We start from the raw sequence: 20,179 nt of genomic DNA, 5'->3' as shown, positions 1-20,179 counted from the left end.
CAGTTTTCGATAAACTGATTAGACCTGAACTTGTCTTAAACTTAATGAAGCTTCTAAGGGTTGGGTCCAGTCACCCCCACCACTGTTGAGTCCTATTGATGTCACTAGTAGGAGTGCGACCCCATTGAAATGATTTAGGGGGAAACTTTGAATCGAATATCAGCTGATAAACGTCTAACGAGGATTTTATCAAAATAAAAACCCCAGTGAACTGATTAATCGCTTCATTGTCCTGTCATTTCGTTATTTTCCGACGTTTTCTTAAATTTTATGTGACGTTGATATTACGCATTTTGAAATAATTCAAAATTCGCGGGTAGAAATGGCATATAATATATGTTAATGTTATAACTTTTTATGATTTCATAGATAAAGTAATTATAACTGTAATAATATATTTAATATAATTATATAATATATTTGATATATTATAATATATATCATTATATATTAACATATATATAATTCATTATATCATCACATTATATAATTCATTATATCATCACATTATATCATTATACATTAATATTTATATAATCATATATTTTATATAATTATATGAAATATATGAAAATGAATAAAAAATATTTTGACTTTTTTTTCTATTAACAAAACCATTGACATATCTCTCACTACTTAAGCCACAAAAATCAATTAATAGATAAATAAATAAATTAAAAAACTGCATATAAACTCGGCCAAATGATCCAGTAACCACTTCAAATTATCGCGCCAAATCGAGCCAATGAAAATTGAAAAATATATGATGTCACGTTATTCGATTTTCATCGATGATCGATCAAACCCACAACGTCACCCAATGACACTTCACTTACTCAGAATTCGTGACAACATAAAAATTCATAATTTTTGACCAATTCATCAGTGAAATAATTAAAATTATTTATTTACCCCACATCTGGTGCACATATTTCACCGTCAACGTCACCGGAAGATGGTAAATAATACGTCGTTTTTTTTTTTCATTTCAAAGAGAATTGTTGTTTCAGTGACAGGAGAATGGAAAATATTTAATTACTTCCTGCAACAGGGATTCAACTGTTACCGAGAATAAAACATAAATGTCCAGGATATTCTGATGTGGTGCCCTTTGATCCTCGAGACAACTGTCATTCCAGGGATTATTGGAGACCTCTGATTGCCGGGAGAAGGGGAGACAGGTTAGCATTTGAAATATTAATTATTTGTTGTGTCAGGGGTGGGGTGATCGGGAGAGAGGAGGGGGGAGGGGGTGAGTTTTGCGTGGGAGTAACACGTGGTAGGGGAGGCACAGGGGAAAAATGGAAATTTCTTTTCTGAGTGATCTTATCAGGTACGGCTCGTCTAAGGTCTCCGGAAGGCACGTTCAACGTGCATAAAATATATGGCGATGGGAACTGCATGTTTCGGGCCGTCAGCTTCGTACTCTGGGGAACCGAGGAGGAGCATCACTCGCTTCGAGCACTGGTTAGTGTGGAAAAAATAATTTTTTGGAGATGAAATGATTTTTTTTTTAATTTAAATCGAATTTTGAGAGAAGGAGAACGAGATTATTTTCAATGTCATGGACTGTTGTCACCAGATTTCTCGTACATTGAAGATTAAATGTGGGTAGTGTTATATATATGAGGAGGATGGTACATAATATAAGATATGATATGTACATATTTTATGTGAATATGGTACATCATTTGAGACAATTGATAGTTATGTCCTGAGGGGGAAAGTGACAGGAAATGCTTTGGGACATTTGATGTATGCACTTTTTTCAGCTTTCAAGGTCGTGCTTGCAAGCTCCGAGGATGGAGAGCTTTCCTTAAAATGGCAATCGCATTTTTTAAGGCAGTAAAAGTTGTTCGCTCTGATGAGTTGTTTTCAGAAATCGCATCATTCGTTTTACACCAAAAATGCGACGAAAATGACTTGTGTGTGTCAAATGAAACTGAAGAATGAGACTTTCTCAGTGGGACACCGGATGCACGTGGAGGTGAAGTCCGCTGGGATCCCTTGCGTTGAACAAAAGGATAAAAAATAGCGCAAATGTGTGTGGAGGTTCCTGCACGTGTTGCACGTCGACGGTGGCATTGTTAAGAACTTGTGAACTCATGAGCTCATCCACAAGGAATTTCTTAAAACATTTCCTGTCTCTTGGTCCCCGCAGAAGATATTCAGGTCGATTGTTTCAAATGGAATACTCTGTATATATTAATATATATATGTATTAATATATATATATATATGTAAATGATTTCTAGAGGAATAATGCGCACCTTCTGCGTGATTAGCGTTACAAAATCACAGTAATGATCACAATAATAATTTATTGCTTGCTAATAGTTGTGAAGATAATAATTATTAGTGATATATTTGTGATATAATACTAGTCATTGACTCAATTTTTTTATTTTTCCAATTGAACGCGTGATCGTTATATTTTAGAAGATATGTTATGGAATAAAAATGTCACAGAACAATTATTTTTGTTACTGTTTAAAAGTACCACAGAAGAACAGAATTAATTTACTGTGCATATTTCTTATAGAAATGTCTAAAACGAGGGTTTTAGATGGTCACATGATCATTATATGATGGGTCATGTCCTCTTTTGGCAATCAGAGATGATGTTTCTACTGTATAAATTAGGTTCCACTGTTTTCATTAAATTATAAGTAGCTTTTAATTGCTTATGACAATTCAATTATAATTTATATCAAGACATTCGTTTTTTCCTATATTAAAGAATAATTCTTTCCTGGGGGTTTTATTTTAATTACGAAGGAATGAATATCTTCAAGTAAATCTATCTCTATCTAAATTATAATTAAATTCCAATAAGCAATTAAAAGCTACTTATAATTTAATGAAAAAAGAGGAAAGAGATTCGTTCAAGGAGAACAACAGCTCTCATTTCAAAAAGATGAGTCCTTTATACAAGTCAGCATTTAATTATAATAATTAATTTGAACTGATTAGAAGGTGCGATGATAAAAAATCCTTTAAATTAATCTCTTAATCATTCCACGAGAAATGTTGGACTGATTTTAGATTTAGTATCTTCAGGTAAGTTAATTAAATAGACTGATGTGTTAAGTTTCTTCAAAATCACAATTCCATAACAAAGATAATATCATAACTCCGTTTTTATATAATATATAATATTTTTATTCCACAAATTCCAGCATTTATGTGGCTCCAGTCATGTTCCATCGAAAATCATCGAAATGAAAATCAAAACAATTCTAAAACCCCTGGCCCTTTTAATAATACGAGACATAGTCGCGCGCCACCGCGCGCGATTTGGTTAATCTTAATTGTTGTGATATTTTTTATTTAAGTCACATTTGCGGTGAGCGCACCTTATTTTAACTACTGTATGAGTAGAGCAGTTGAATTATAGGGATATAAAAAGTCAATGTAATATTTAAATTCAAAATAATTATACCAAAATGATCCTGAAGTAATCGCGTATGACGTTGAACACGTCATCATTTCGTAAACATGGATCTTTAAAAATTGCTGATATATTCACAGCTGATCTATTTCCCACTTGTAGGCAACATGCAAAATTTTAAATGTCTTGAAGCTGTAAGACGACTTGGAAAATACAGGAGTTTCGATAAGATATAGATATTTACATTTGATGAGTAACTTGTTTCATTTCCATTTTCTAACAAAGTTTTTATTTTCTACTAATTAACTCATCCTTTGACTTGATTTACTTGATACTTGTGTACTTGTGAAATTCAAATTTTGCCGTTGTGAATGTATCTACCAATCACGAATAAGTGTTACGGAATTTCGATATGTTCGATTCGATTCGAGATTTGAGGTGTATGTCCTTTTTACAAAAGGAGAATTTTCTTTCTGCGTAAACAAATCTCACATGAAACTCATGTTCTCTACAGGTTGTACATCATATAGTGGACCATTGGCGAGAGCACGCGCCGTTCGTTACAGCAGAATGGAATATATCAAATCCCCAGGACTACCTAGATTTCATGAAAAACGAGGGTGTCTATGCAAGTGAACTAGAGTGCACTGTTGCAACAAAACTCTACAGATTAAATCTCTCAATTTACCGTAGAGTCAGCGAGTATGACATAAAACAAGTTTTTCACAATCGTGTCAATGGCAACCGGGAAACAGCTAGACTTTTGTTCACCGGACGCTCAGATAGTGGTCATTATGACGTCCTGTTCCTTGACCCCTGAGATGTACAATCCAAATAACCATTACCTCACTCCATCTGCGATTAAAAAGTGTCCTTGAAAAATTACAAATTAATTTTCGAAGTAAAAATTAATTTCTTTTCGTAAAATGTTGTATTCTACTTTTACTAAAAATAATAAAATTGTGATTGTTGAATTGATAAATATTGTTGTAATACAAACAAATAGAAATATAATTTATCAGACCGTTATTAACTACTAATTAATAATATTATTATAATTAATTTTTTTTTTACTTTTTTTTGTCTTTTTTTTCACACGAAATTCACAGCGAAATAATTTTTTTTCACATTTTGATGAAATCATTTTTTTTCAATATGACAATGAGAGAGAGATTTACAATTCAATGAAATAACAATAGAAAATGACTCTTCAGAAGGGCTCGTCACATCCTTGCGTGTACAGCCATCGCGTGATGTGCGTTATGACTCCATGAATTGCACAACTGTAAAAAAAATAATAATGATGTTGGTAACAGCAGGAAAATTCTTGAAATTTTTTCATTTGCTCGGTCGTTTATTTATTTACGTACCTAATTCGGTATAGAATTGTCGACCACCAATTGGCTGATAGACAACACTGGTCCCTCCGCACCGCCTCCACAACGTCATTGGCGACTTGCTCTTCACTGTGCCTCAATAATCTGTCATGAGTGAAAGACAACAGGTAATTAGTGAAGAGTTTTTTACTTTATTTGTTTAAAGTGCTAGAGCCCCAGAGGTAGGATATTTACACTATCCTCACTTTACATTTCGCAGTTTTTGTTTTTTTATTTTATTTGCAATTTCGTGCAGTCCTGCATCAAGCAGAGATGTATAGAAAAAATGAAAATGTCATGAAAAAACGTTTTTAAAAATTAAAAATATAAAATCCGACGTTTTTAATTTATATGTTAAGATAATTGCAACAAATGCCAGGGCGTTAATGCCTAATTTCGCGGTGAAAGAGGGCTTCATGGACCATTATCTTAAAATATTGTTCTCTCGACAATTATTAAATATTTTAGAATTTTTTAAATTATCTGAATCTTAACGTTAAATGTCCAGAATTCTAGAAATTAGAAAAATTTAATTGACGTGGTGATCAACTGTCCTTTTACAGTCCACCAGATCCCAACATGAATTTGGCCACCTCTCCCCTTTTCTCGCAATAAAAGACAGTTCGTAACCAGTTCAATTAAATTTTTCTAATCCCCAGGAGTCCAGAGATGTTACGATAAAACTATGGTAATTAAAAAATTTCTAAAAATATTTTTAAAAATTTTAGAGAACAATATTTTACAATTGTTTTCCACGTGTTGATTATAAAATGATTTCCATTCTCAATATGTCACAGTTAATCACCCCCTCAAGAAAAGTTTTCTAGTTTTCTAATTACCAGGGTTCTGTGCATTATAGAGTAAGACTATTAATATTAAAAATTACTCAAAATAAGTAATAATTTTTTAGAGAACGATATTTTGAAATAATCGTCCTTGAGCCCCTCAGGAAATTATTTACTTTTAGATTTACTTTTAATTTGAGAAAAAAAAATTTGAAAAATTCGCGGATAGAATCGGGGACTATTGTCACCTCGGATCAGCCTTTGGTGCGACTGTGATGAAATTTATTTGACCGCTGCGACCGCTAAACTCCTGACCCAGACTCTCCATCAGTCCTGAAACAAAAAAGTGTAAATATGATTCAATATAATTAAGACCTGGGTGAAATTATCATAATCTCAAATTGCTATTACAGATCGCAGGCAAAATAATTATTCAATCGTTATCAAACCCAGTTACCGCATTTCGTTTATTGTTTACGTAGGTTGATAATGTTTGATACTAATAAAACCCCTATTTTAACAATTTATTTATCATGACGATTTCCAATCACGTGATCCTTTCCAACCGGGCCTTAAATAATTCATTTTTTTTGAAAAACGAATTTTTATGCCCTCAATGCTGATCTTATGTAAAGCCTGACAATTTGTGATTTTCAACATTGCCATTTCACGGTACAAAATAATCGAACTGTAATTTTGACTCTGAAGATAAGTCAGATTGTTGCGCCGGACCTGCAGTTTAAGGTTGTGGTCGTGCGACAGTCTCACCAAAAAGTTTATGCAAAACGGTCCATATTAAAGCACAATCTTTTGATAATGTTTTCGATCTCGATTCTCGAAATGCGATAATTCGATAATATCACATTTTCTCTTTTAGGATAGTGAATCGATTATTTTGATAAATCGATTCTCGAAATGCGATAAGTCGATAATACCACATTTTCTCTTTCAGTATAGTGAAAATCGATTATGTTCATAAATCGATTCGAACATAATCGATTCTCGAAATGCGATAATTCGATAATACCGCATTTTCTCTTTTAGTATAATGGATCGATTATTTTCATAAATCGATTCTAAATCAATCGATTCTCGAAATTCGATAAATCGATAATATCGTATCTTCTCCTTCACTAATGTGAATTATCTCGAAATTTTTGAGCGGAACACATATATTTTCCGCCGAACTAATTCGGTCGTGAAGTGGTAAACTAGGATAAGTGCATTTTTTTTGAAAATGGGTTTTTTGTTTAAATTGAAGCATAACATTGTTCCGGAGGTCCTCACAAAAGGATTTAGCTGAAAATCAATTTTTGGTGCCAGCATCGAACAAAAATGAGGAGGATAAGTGACATTATGACAGCGCAAATGAAGATAAGTTGACATATCCTCGGAGGTTGAGTTGCGGAGAAAGGATAAGTTGACTTATCTTACTATTTTTACACGACTTGCTGCTTTCCATTTTTATTGCCAAGGAAGATAAGTTGACTTATCTTTTGTTGCCAATCATGACAGTGAGGATAAGTGCGTGAATTAGGCGTCAAATCTAGTACAAAGTCTTGGTGCCATCGTTATTAACAAATACTAAAGCAATAAATAAATATCCATCATTAGATGCTTGAAAATCCTCCTTACAATGCTGCAAACCGTTTTTCAGCTCTCCTGAAAAATTCGGATTTCTGCACTTATCCTAGTTTACCACTTCACGACCGAATTTGCCTTTGACTGCAGTTCTCTATAATGACATCGTAACACGGAAGATAATTGTCCCCTAACCTTGAGACCGTCATCATGAGAGTGAATTCAAACGTCATTATTAAGCCGTTGTCTATTTAATCACAGAGTTGGAAATTCACCTGCAATGGCAGCACGAGTCCCCCTGTAAGCGTCCTCAGTAGAAGTCGTCGGCGTAACACCGACAACGTGAGCTCTTTCCTGTTGCAGCATGAAAGGAAGGAATGCCACGACCGTCTGATGAAAAGGAAATTTAATTAGGGGAGGGGGGCGTAAAGTAGAATACTTAACTTTTTGTAATTATTTCGGTAGCGAAGGGATAAATCGAGACGAGTGACCCAAAATCGGAATACGATCAGAAACGAGATCGGGAGGGATCGGTACACTTCGTCAAAATCAGAAAGAAAAGAGAGAAAAAATATTTTTGCAAATATCCATTTACTGCGAAGAAATATTTATTTGTTGAAAATATTTGGGGAGTGAACTGAGTACTACAAAATGTCGGTTTGAAAAGTCCATTATACCCCACTGGTCCATTATACCCCACCTTCCCCCTACTTATAAAAATTTCTAAAATGCTGTTCAACCGAAAAATGTGCCCAACGCATTTTCCATGTCTCACCCAGTAGTAACTCATCAGGGTCGTGCTGACAGTGTCGAAGATGTCGAGTCCAGGGTGGCCAATGCACGTGATGAGTGCATCGACTCTACCAATATCGCTCATCACTCGCTCAGCAACTTCTCTTATTTCATTTCTATTTCCCAGGTCGCACTCGTATGCCCATACCCTTTTACCCAGCACAACAGTTGCATCCTGTTTCCTGTGAGCTGGCCCAACGCCCTCGATCACTGGATACTGGGATACCACTTCGTCGGCGGTTTTTCTCACAGATTCGAGGCCACTGTCTACGCATACAATGGTACAACCGACTCGAGCGAATGCCTCGGCCATGCATTTACCCAGGGGCGAGGTTACACCTGTTATCTGGAAGCATAAGTGTTTCCGAATGTACTTTGATTAATTAATGGTGGAGTAACATCATTGTTTTGGGATTTATTAAGATCGTGTGGAATATTTTGTCAAATATTTTGTGTAGAATATTTTGTGGAATATTTTGACATTAGCTCGAACAAGCGACCCATTGTAACCATCACCGAGGACTATGTTTATAACCTAAACAGCCTATGGGTGTAAGTGAACAAATTATACAAGAGACACAGTGAAAATACTTTCTAGAATATTCTTTATTAGCACGAGGAAGGCACGTCTTAACTAGAAGACCGTTGTCCAGAGACTAAAAACTATATCAAAGGGAAAACTCTCTCAGGGAAAAGAAAAACAGTTTTATGACTCAAAGGAACACAGTCCATACGTTTAGGATTAAACCGTCTCGAAAGCGGAGTACGACCGATCGTAAATTAGTCCCTTAGTAGAGCTGTTTCCCAGAAAGTAAAAGAGGTGTCGAGTGATTTTTGTAGGACAATGAAAGAACTGTACTCAAATATTCCAACACAGCCCAATACGTGGACAAACCAATAGACAAAATGTAGGAAATAAATATCTCCCACTATTTAATTATACGACACGATCTATATTCAGTTTTTAACATATGCGTTTTAGTGAAAGACTCCATATGAGTCTAGCTGGGTTGATAATCCGATGTGGTTTACTCGAGAGAACATTCGAGAGTGTCTCAAGCCTTCGGTTCGTCCAGAGTGAGTGGTCGGACTCAGAGACAAGTGTAGTATCGTGAATTTTTACGTAGCTGTTAGTTTTGGGGAAATACATTCTTAGAACTTAATCGTTTTATTTTGGAGTAGGATTGAGAATAGTGAGATAAAGTTCTTTTGAGTGTCGTGATAGGTGATATTGCAGCTAAAAATCTGAATTTCCAAATTGTGATAGCTATTATTAACCTAGTTCCTGAGATATAGCAACTTTTGGAACTTTCGTTTCTCTTCAATATTTTAAAAACTGCTACAAGGATTTTCAAATTTATTCTCAAAATACTTGTCTCAGTGAGCCACATCATTTTTCATATTTTCAGGCTTTTATACTCTGTAATTCAATAAAAAATGGAGATAGCAAGTTAAAATTTGATGTGAGCATCGACTTTATGGCATGACAAATAGCGGATTTTTGTTCTCTCTAATTCTAATTCTCTTCGAATTATTTGTTTTATTTTGAAAAAAGAGAATCGTTTTACCAAAACAACATCTCCACTCAAGTTCCTGGGTGGTTTCGGCAAGATCGTCCTCACAACTCCTAGAAGTGCTAACGCCGCCGAGAAGACCGCTCCCAGGAAGAACTCGGCGAAGAGATAGAGCCACGTTGTTGATGAAGGTCCTCGCAATCTTGAGTTGACGAGCACAGCATCGCGTAATGGCATCATAACTGTAAAAATGTAATTCGCTACAACCACATAAATGCCCATTTATGACAAGATAAAATATATCTCATAATATAAAAAATATGGTAACTAACACACTCAATGACTTCAGAATTGTAATTAATGACTCTGCAGACGATGGGATAAATAGAGAAGACATTTTTTTTGTTGATTATAAAATTCTGATTGTCCGGGAAAGATGACATCGGCGATTTTTTAATGAAGTATTTGCATATTTCAATAATGCAAGGGATGAAAGGATGTGATGACAGTTTCTTTAATTTGCGAAAGTGAATATTGCGAAGTAGCAAAAACATAGAACTTATGATGAGTCATTTTTTTACTGAATTTTCTTATCCGTATAAATTACTTGCTTGATTGATTTTAACTCAATATCTAATAAATAAAAGGGATAATGGATATTCAATCAATTTTATTTTATAGAAGAAATAACGAGGGTTTATTGTAGAATTACTTTCGGTTGAAAATTTTTTCTAATCTTTTTGTCCATCTTCGGAAAGTTAAACAAATTTACTTAAGACTCCAGTCCACCGTCTTGAATCTACAATAAACATCATTAATTCTCAACATTCGGTAAGTTAAATAATAATTCTCTGAGTTCAGTAATAATAAGCAGCCCCTCATGTCTTCAGTTTTCCCCAAAGAGGATTGACTGAAGTAGAGGCTCAATCCTGGTGTCTGCCCGTTTTTAATTGCAAATAATTTTTAATCCCTATCTTACTACAGAGAATTCTCATTTTCAGAGTTTCTTTGAAACCGTGAATCAAGAAATCATTCGATTATTCTGTTAAAAAGTTAAAAAAATAATGGTGGAACCGATCCTGGTAGTAGGGTTTCGTCTAACAACTTCCTAATCTCCTTAATTTTAAATGAAGGATCCTCATATCTTCCTTTCTGCTCATCCTAATATTATTTACTTTCAATGGAAAAAAAGTATTTCGGTGACGCAGAGGACTACACCTCCATTTTTAACTAAACAGTCCCTCTGACAGTGGGACTGTTACTGAGTAATAGTAGATTATGACCCCATCCTCCTCATGCCATAATCTCTTTTTCGGTACGAAGGCCTATGGTAGGTGGGCAAATGGGCGCGTGAAGGGGGAGGTGGGAATCTTAATCGACATACTAAAAAATGAATAATGCTTTAATATTATAAAATGTTTTTTGGTAAATAAGTTTTGTCATCGTATGATTTCTTCTTTGGATGAACACAACCATGGACAATAGAACCTAAGCAAAACGTTTTTATGGACGATTTTCTTTGTCAGAGGTAGTAAATATGCTGAAATTTGAGCAACCTGAAAAATGGAGACTTATGGTTGATATCTTTGTATTGCTATCGCCCAACTCTCATGTCACTCCGAAGTTACGACAGTCTCCGTTAGAGACATAGTAGATCGCGTTTAGCGGAAGGTAGGTAAGCACCTATACTCCTAGGAGCTGTAATGTATCTCGGTGGAGTCCCGTCTTATAATATTTAACCTATCGTCCTCAAACCAGTCGGGTAGGAAGCGCTTTCCACGCCTCAGTAACGAAAATGCGGAATTGTTGAGTCGCTGAAGGGCAGACACCTCAGCATTGCGTGGGGCGTCCTGCCTCTTCTGGGGAGAGGTACTACGATGACACTAGTGTCACTCAAATCCTCAGAACTGAGCCTCTACTTCAGTCAATCCTATTTGGTTTTCCCAATAAACAACTGCTAATTATTTCCATCGAAATACAACAATAGACTCTCGGAAGAATTAATCCGGGCGGTTTTACATCGCACGATTTTTTTTCAGAGAATGTCATAACCTTAAACCGGATTTTTTTCAAGTTTAATCTCGTCGATATAATGAGCCCAACGCAGGCGATTTGATTTGCCGATTTATTCATTCATCTTATAAAAGCGGAGGTCAGAGCGAAACCATAAACGAGACTTCTTTACACGTCAGTCGTTGAAAAAAAATGACGAAAGTAGTTTTTGTCGGGTCGTTGGCACCTGACGTCAGATGTTTCTCCCAAAATCATCTCAGGCCATCTCCTCGTGTCACCGGACCTTGAGATTTACATATTCAATCTGGAATTATCGGATGACCTCTGGAAATTTTCGATAAACTAATGACTCGTTCGCTCGACAAAAATTTTAACGGGCGAGCAAAGGAATCCTGTTCAACGGGTTTAACGCATTTTATAAATCACATAATTTCGTTAGATCACAGCTATTACACCTACGACGGTGCTGATAAAAAAGGTTAAGATGTGGATGTGAAAACAAAATGTGAAATTTCGTCACATCGCAATGGCTGAGGGACCTTATGCGATTGACAGACGATAATTTTTGGGATAAAAGGGCAACAAGTGGTGGCCAGCATCTGCGATATAATTTATGTCTTGAAAAATTTATTTGAAAAATATGTAGATTGAGAGAAAAATATATTTTTGACAATGATATTAATTTTGGACAAACAAATACCCGAAATTTCCATTATAAAATCCACTTAAATTAAAGAGAAGAATATTTAATTGACAAAATTAGATTTTTCTCTCAGTGCACTGCGAAAAAAAAATATTTTTGGCAAAGATATTCATTTTGGACAAATAAATGCCTGAAATTTCCATCATAAAATTCACTTTCAATTCTTGTCAGAGGAATATTTAATTGGCAAAACTAGATTTTTTTCTCAGTGCACTGTTGGCAGTTCCATAGAATATGATCATAATCTTGTGATTCTGCAGCTCAAGGACATTTGGAATCATTAATGATACCTACTCGACACAAGGAGGCTCCAAGATGATGATGGTTTGCTCTGATAATTAATAATAGTTAAGGAATATTCAATTAATGATTTCAAAAAAGTTTTATAAAAATTAGAATCTAATTGTGGATTAACTAATTCGGAATTATCCTCTTCATTTTCATTTCTCTTTCACACTTTGTCGTTTAAGATTCTCTTTTGAATAACTGAAGAGCCTGCTGTACTGGTATTGGACCTGTCTATGTAATCTAATTACAGTAGTTGCTTAAATTACCTTTTTTATCACAGAGATTATTATTATTATATTATACACAGATCCAGGGAGAGAAACTGATTTTTGACAACGTCTCCTACGACTAAATTTTCATAAAAAACAATTTTACCCTCACACAATTGATTTTTCACAACATGTCCTGTGAATAAATTTTCCTGGATAACAATTTTTTATATGAAGTTATTGACAAGGGTTTTCTGAACTAAATTGGAAGAATTTACGACTATTTGTAAGTTCCCAAGAAATAAAACAATATGTCTAGAAATAGGGAGATGGCTAAATATTTTTTAAGAAACCCAAAAGATCTTCAACGATCGTCTAAATAATTATTCTCCACATACGACCTAACAAGCCCTATTTTCTTGGACTATATAAAACAAAGGAATCCTTCAGCGAAACGTAATTCATAAATTAAAAACATCATCTCTGACTGCAAAAAGAGGACCACATGATCCATCACATAATGACCACCATCTAATTAATTATCACCACCAATTAGTCGTAAAAGTGCGTTATTGTTCTAGTCTCACATTAGTATACAAAGTTATCTCCACATTTAACTAATTTAACAAATCAATTTACAGCCAAACAAATTTGTTCTCCCACCCCAATATTCAGATATCACTTCATCAACTTTAAGTAAAAATAATTTTATGTTTACATTCACCCCCCTCCCCCTCACCTGTATAATGTTGCAAAACTAATTTTTATAGCTTCATAATTCAATCTGAAATGTTCCAGTTTATGAGGCACTATCAAAGGTACTGAATAAAATTATGAGCCCCTTCCAAATTGAATTTCACTGCAGTTCATTGTAAACCTCTGCAGCAATTAATTTATGGATCATTGAATGATCTGCAGTTTATGTTGACCAGTATCACCCCAGCACAACAATCTCTGCTACCAGAAAAGACAAACTGACGTAACAAGCTTTTATTCGATTCTTCACGATATTAGTAGAGCATGAAATGCCAAACGTTGTAAAAAGTATATACATATTTATACATTTACTCCGGACAATGTTCCCCAATAGTCGGATCTTTCACCCTCACACTTTCATTCAATTGTGTAATATCATTCTGATACAGCTGTTGCCTTCTTCCGGGTTTGCGTAATTTTGTGATTAGAAGAGTGGCTGACGTGACTGGGGAAATTTGTAGATTTTAATGGATAGGATCAAATGTCACATTCAGAAAAATCAATTTTCTCCAGTTCTGGGGAACGATCTTTGAGGGTTTTATTGTGTTCAAGTGATGTCATACGATTGTTTAAGTGAAGGGAAAACAATTTTATGTTTAAATTAGACCTCCGGGGGGTGAAATGAGGGACGAAAGTGGGTTTATCACGAAACTTAACCTCCCAAGACTAATTTTTACAACAATATTTGATCCAAAAAGGTGTGGATTCTACGTTTCTCCTTCTAAAGGTTTGATATTTATCCAAAATTTATTGCTGGTCGAAAGTATAAATAGAAATTTGTAGAATTAATATTTTAGTGAGAATTGATGATGGTCACATGATGATCAGATTAATGATAGTGATGATTACATGATGGATCATGTGCTCCCTTTTCGCAGTCAGAAATGTTGTTTTTATTATATGAATTAGGTTCCACTGTTTCAATTAACTTAGAGGAACCTTTTAATTGCTTATGAGAATTTAATTCTAATTTATATGAAGATATTCGTTGTTTCTTTATATTACAGAAGAATTCGCTCCAGAATTATTTACTTCCTTGGGGGCTTCATTTTAATTACGAAGGAGTGAATATCTTCAAAGAAATCAATCTCTATCTAAATTAGAATTAAATTGCCATGAGTAATTGAAAGCTACAACTAATTTAAAGGAAAAAGTGGAAAGTGATTGATACAATGAGAACAACAGCTCTGATTTGAAAAATATCAGTCCTTCATACAAATCAGCATTAAATTCTAATAATTAATTTGAAATGATGAGGAGATGCGATGATAACAGATCTTTTAAAATAGCTTCTTAATCCTTTAAAGAGAAATGTTTAACTGCGATTGCTTTTAGTGTCTTCAGATAAATCAATTAAATTGACTGATGTGAATGTAAAGTCTTCATTTGATAAAAGACAATAGTAGTGCACCAGCAGGTGCAACTCAGGTGCATTATTCTTCCCCTCATTACAAATTACGATGACATAACAAGAATAATATCATAACTCCATTTTCCCCTGATATGTTTATTCCATAAAAAGATAAATTTTAAGATTAATTAATTAAGATTATACGGCGAGAAATATTCCGTAAAAATTACGAACTCGCAGTTCGCTCATCGATTACGGAATCGACGGGCAAATTTGACACGTCAATATCGTAATCTTTCTCATTCGATTCAACCAAAAATTACGGAACTTTCAGTAAAAATTTCATGACAGTTCCGTAAAATTACCGACAATCGCATTTTGCTATACTCGAGGCAGATGCAAAAGTCCTTCTCTTTCAATAATTATGAAAAAAGTTATTAAATTTGCCTTTTCAAATTTTCTAAATATTTATTAGTCACATGACATGAAACACCCACTCAATAATTTTATTTCTCCAAAGAAACAAGGACAGCAAGAGAAAAGAAGTTTACACGATTTCAAGTTGAATTTTTTATTGAATATATTGAATAATTATAAATGTTGGAATTCCGATAAAAACTATTCATCTCTGTGCTGTCACGTTGTTCACTTTTTCACTCGTCTGATCCCGTAGTAATCCCAGTAATGCCAGCGATGCTGGCATAAATTGATTTATTGGTAATAGTAAAGTTTTTCCTCTAACAATTATCGTTCCTACGATTTCCGAATGAAAATTCAACAAAAACTTCTTACGTATGACAAGTCTAATGTGAATAATTCACGATGAACCCTGACGTACCTTGTTTTTTAACCTAAAAATGATGTTTTCATTTAATTACTTCGACAAAACTCCCACTTATACTGTCAAGACCCTGAAAACCGACTCCCGACTCCCTAAAACAATTAACAAAAGTAAATGTCCCAAATTGACTGACTTCCACAAGTTTTGGTCTCTTTTTTTATTTGTTTAAAGTATTTGTTCACAACGTTGCTATGTATTTTTTTTTAAATAAAAATTGTAATTGTAGAGAGAAAAAAATGTGATTGGTAATCACATGAGTCAGAAAATACTTTTTTCCCTAGAAGCACAATATACTATTTTCAACTCATTTGTGCGATGTCATGAAATAACAATTGCAAGAGATCTCTTAATTAATTCCCTCCCTTTCATGGACTATGTACAATCACAAATTTGAAATCAATTGACATCGCGAAATGACTGAAAAAATTCCATTAAATCGCATGAAATTGGCAATCGCAGTGTCATTAGATTTTCAAATGAATCACCCTTGAGCTTTGCACACAACTTTGTCACGACGCATTTTTTACAAAAATTTATTTTTGTTTTTTTTTTCAGGAGTAGATTGATCACAAAAAAAAATTTTAAAAAAATGGATTCATCATGGAAAAAATTCCAAATAATAAATGAGATTTAAAAAAGTGGTTCCTGGGATCGATTGATCGGAACCGAAAACAGATTCTTATCGTTGTATCCTGGAGCAGTCCAAACTGTCAAATTTTCTCATCTCATTGATTTCAACCTTTTGAAATTTACTTTCGAATTTTATTCGAGTTTTTTTTTGTTTTCGATAAATTTATAAACGAGTTCGTAAATTCTTTATTTGTTTTCAATCTCATGAGCGTTGGCCACCCCTGCGTAATCCACGACTTTTCTATTAAATCTTCACAAAAGGAGAGATGGTGCCCGCATTTTCATGTCAAATTTTCTCATCTCATTGATTTCATTTTTTTTTAATTTTATTCGTCAAGTTCATTAAAATTTTTTTTTGCGTTCGATCAATTTAAACACGAATTCGCGGATCCTCTATTTGTGTTAATTTCACGAGCCTGGATTACCCCTGTGTCGACGCTCTCTTCTCGACTGTTGGGAACCTGTATGTGTGCACGCGATTATTTTATATATTCAGTATCGTGGCATTTGAAGCAATAGTTATTAAATTGTATAAAATTCCAAAGCTCATCTCCTAGGACATATTGTAAAAGAAATGTTGGCTGCATGTGTCCTTCACTCAGGCCACGCCATAAAGTCCCGTTTGAAACAAAGGGTCTGGTAATACCATAACCTAATTATTAACTACTTCAGTTTGGATCGGTTTATACAACCAAATAATAAGAAAATTTAACCTTAATATGGGTCCCTCTTGCCAGAAGAAGTAGGCGAGACCCTGAATGGGTTTGTAAAGCGAGTTTTGAGTTTGTTACATTCGAACATTCGAAGGAACAAGGAGTCTCTTCTAATCTATTGTCCACAATACGAACTTGGTACAATAAACTTTATATCTCACAAGTGCAACATTCCCTTTATTATTTCAAGGCGCATCCGTATAATTTCGCATGCACAACATATACACGATTTCAACGGATGTGTGAAGGTTTCGTGTCATGTGCCCCCATCTCATTTATTTTTAAATCATTAAATTTAATTTTTAAAATTATATTCTTCTTTTTTATTTCAATTTTTTGTTGGTTTTCGACAAATTTAAACATGAGTTTGCGGATTCTCTATTTGTTTTCACTTTCACCAGAGTTGTCTACCCCTGCGTCATCCGCGACTTTTCTATCAAATCGTAACAACAGACGACATTTGCCCGTATGTCCCATTTTACCCGGATCCCTCATCTACAAAATTTTCCATCGAATTTTTTGAATTTTTCAGTCAAATTTTTTCATCTCATTGAATTCCTTTTTTTCTTATTTTATTTTTTTTTTAATTCATTTTCTTTTGTTTTCGACGAATTTAAACACGAGTTTGCAGATTCTCTATTTGTTTTCAATTTCACGAGCGTTGCCTACCACACACACGCAAATATTATTGGGAATCGCTGCGTCGTACGCGACTTTTCTATTAAATCAATAAACAATTATACGAATGGAAGTTATGGGGTAAATTTTGAAGAGCGGACTGTCGACATTCAATTTGTTTTGGCAAATTAAATAATAACGTTCACAGGAATAAATTATAATTATAATAATATTTAGTTAAGTTTAATTTCCCATTGTTCAATATATCCAAATTACCAGATTTATTCAACAAAAATTTCAAAAATATTTTCCATTAAATCGACTGTTTTTTACGCAAAATGAAATAAAATAGAATAACAATTTTTGAAAAACTGAAATTATTTCAATAATACCAACAAAACTAAAGGAAAAATATCAACACAATCGCATTAAATGTAAATAAAAATATGTGACTGATTAATAAATTAATTAAATTAAATAAATTAAGTCGGTACGATGGAAATATTAATTTTCAATAAACAAAGTTAAATCATTTCCTAAGGAAATCCGGGGAATCTTCGTATTAAACGAGACTTTTCTATCGCATGAATAAATAATTACGATAGTGGAAGTCATTGAATAATTTATGCGCAACGGAATGTCAATAGTTGATTTGTTTTTGCAAATTAATTGATCATATTCCAGTCAAATTATTATTATTCGAATTTATTTGATTTATTTTACCGCAATCTGAAAACGTTTCAATGAATTTCTTTTTTTTATAAAATGAAAAAAAAAAACAAAATAAACAATATAAAAAATACAAAATAGCAGAACAATATAAATAAAAAAAAATATCTAACGAATCATATTGCGACGTTGTTCCTGATATCGATGAAATTCAATTCGACATCTTAAATCAATTCGCGAATCATAAATTATCCAAATTAATTAAATAGGATAAATAGATTAATTTTCATGGAATAAAATGAAATCATTTCCTAAAACAACCGGTGAAATCCTCGCGTTACGTCCGACTTTTCTCTTCAATCACCAGAATCAACAATAAATTTGTTTTCGCAAATCAACTGATAATCTTCCAATCAACAATGGCAAATCGATAAAACAACATCAAGAACTTTTTCTTGTTCTCCAGTTTTTGGCGAATATCTCGAGATCTATCGCAGATAGAAAAATTTTGATGAGAACCTTTTTTGTGGAGAAAATCAATATCTACATTAAATGTAATAACAAAAAATTCGCTATCTCCCTTAGATTCCGACTTATCGCCCAAAAACTCAACTCAAAAATCAGAAATCTCGACCTCGTCAACTCATCTCGTTTCATCACTTTGCAACGCAATTATTCCCGTCTAATTTCGTTTGTTTACCTCAAATCCAATAGTGTCACTAGTCTCCGGTGAAAATAACAAAAGTACACAAAGCTACACCTCACGTATCACCACTAATCACATTAACAATCCTCCATTTGCAAATAATCATTCGAAAATCGTAGAATTCACAGCACATCAGCTCCGCACAAGACACGAAAAAAAATGTGAGGCTAGAAAAATGGAGTGATCTACTCGATTACTTCGGAGTTCAATGAATTACTCTCCAGTCAGTTGAATCACTGGACAGCACAGGCCTATCGTTCCTGATTTTAACCGGCGTAAACAGCGATCAAGCTCACCACAACGTCGATCCCACCTGATTCCATAGGCAAGTGCTTAGGAGACCACCTGAACTTGACTGGATGACAGAAGGAAACAGCTTTGGACCAGTACTGACTCGCCCGACTGACAGCCAACACTCTCCCGGAGAGCTGCCTCCAGTCAAGGTCAATGATCGTCTTGACTGGTTATCTTGGAAGGATGTGAGATGTGTCGTAAGTCACGGTGAATATCAGATGTGCGGATGGACTTTAAATTTTTTTTGCAAACTATTTGCATTCGTTCGAATGTCACTAGACTGGTGGGTACACTGAGAGAAAAATGGCATTTTGGCAATTAAGTATTTTTGTGACAAGAATTTAAAGCAGATTTTTCAATGGAAATTTCAGACATTTTTTAATTAATTAATTCATTTATAGTGAGGGAACTTAATTCATTTATAGTGAGAACACTTATAGGAGAATTTTTACGAACATGTGTGAAATTTCTCCAAAAAGCTTTAGAAATTTTCTCTAAATTCCAAGAAATTCCAAGGGATTTCCCAAAGATTCCCACATATTGTTTATAAAATCGCAGAAATTCCAAGCAATTTCCCAGAGATTTTTATAAATTTTCCAAAAATTACAATGAATTTTCCGGAAATCCTTACAAACGTTCTCGAAATTCTCAGAAAACTTCTATAAATTTTCAGAAATGTTCCGGGAATTCTAAAAAAATCCGAAATTCCTAGAAATCCCTCGTAAAGTCCCAGAAATTTTCCATGAATTCGTTAAAATTTTCCATAAATTCCTCGAAATTTTTCCCAGAAATCCTGAAAAATTTTACCTCAAGAGGTTTCAATAAATTTAATACTTAAAAGAAACAGATTTTACCATATTTTTTTCATAACCAAGAGCTAATGATTTTGTTCAAAATTTGCATTAAAATTTTCATAAAAAACATCTCTTTCTGGTGTGTCCACACCACC

General features: G+C 34.0%; 1 protein-coding gene and 3 long non-coding RNA genes across 10 annotated transcripts; 3 read left to right on the top strand and 1 right to left on the bottom strand.

Moving 5' to 3' along the window:
* Positions 1-778: 778 nt before the first annotated feature.
* Positions 779-4,043, top strand: LOC135171143 (uncharacterized). 6 transcript variants are annotated; one of them, XR_010300492.1, is made up of 3 exons: positions 779-958; positions 1,052-1,181; positions 3,906-4,043. It is a non-coding gene; the product is annotated as an uncharacterized LOC135171143 (long non-coding RNA). The 6 variants fall into 6 exon arrangements; XR_010300490.1 differs by having other exon boundaries at positions 1,011-1,181; XR_010300493.1 differs by lacking the exon at positions 3,906-4,043 and adding an exon at positions 1,350-1,368 and having other exon boundaries at positions 1,011-1,181.
* Positions 3,139-19,343, bottom strand: LOC135171142 (short-chain dehydrogenase/reductase family 16C member 6-like). 2 transcript variants are annotated; one of them, XM_064137495.1, is made up of 7 exons: positions 18,931-19,343; positions 9,494-9,681; positions 7,909-8,271; positions 7,409-7,523; positions 5,801-5,885; positions 4,762-4,872; positions 3,139-4,674 (listed from the first exon to the last, which is right to left on the bottom strand). In XM_064137495.1, the coding sequence occupies exons 2-7, from the start codon at positions 9,677-9,679 to the stop codon at positions 4,602-4,604; spliced, it is 933 nt and encodes a 310-aa protein (XP_063993565.1). In that variant the 5' UTR covers positions 9,680-9,681; positions 18,931-19,343; the 3' UTR covers positions 3,139-4,601. The 2 variants fall into 2 exon arrangements, with proteins under 2 accessions (XP_063993565.1, XP_063993566.1); XM_064137496.1 differs by lacking the exon at positions 18,931-19,343 and having other exon boundaries at positions 9,494-9,699.
* LOC135171146 (uncharacterized) lies at positions 4,757-7,535 on the top strand. The gene is made up of 3 exons (XR_010300497.1): positions 4,757-4,895; positions 5,782-5,900; positions 7,395-7,535. It is a non-coding gene; the product is annotated as an uncharacterized LOC135171146 (long non-coding RNA).
* Positions 8,267-13,011, top strand: LOC135171145 (uncharacterized). Its single transcript, XR_010300496.1, has 3 exons — positions 8,267-9,388; positions 9,481-10,270; positions 11,479-13,011. It is a non-coding gene; the product is annotated as an uncharacterized LOC135171145 (long non-coding RNA).
* Positions 19,344-20,179: the final 836 nt, after the last annotated feature.

The sequence above is a fragment of the Diachasmimorpha longicaudata genome, chromosome 18 (genome assembly GCF_034640455.1).
Source record: "Diachasmimorpha longicaudata isolate KC_UGA_2023 chromosome 18, iyDiaLong2, whole genome shotgun sequence".
In the NCBI taxonomy this organism is placed as follows: Eukaryota; Metazoa; Arthropoda; class Insecta; order Hymenoptera; family Braconidae; genus Diachasmimorpha; species Diachasmimorpha longicaudata.
Note: the sequence above shows the minus strand (reverse complement) of the source record. Positions and strands in the feature narration are given on the sequence as shown.

Bases quoted from the DNA above. Each gene is read 5' to 3' on its own strand.
- LOC135171142 (XM_064137495.1), bottom strand. From the start codon at position 9,679: ATGATGCCATTACGCGATGCTGTGCTCGTCAACTCAAGATTGCGAGGA. The intron at 7,524-7,908 runs GTGAGACATGGA...CCTTTTCATCAG, and splicing joins CCCTGATGAGTTACTACTGG to ACGGTCGTGGCATTCCTTCC. The intron at 5,886-7,408 runs GTGAATTTCCAA...TTTTTGTTTCAG, and splicing joins GACTCGTGCTGCCATTGCAG to GACTGATGGAGAGTCTGGGT.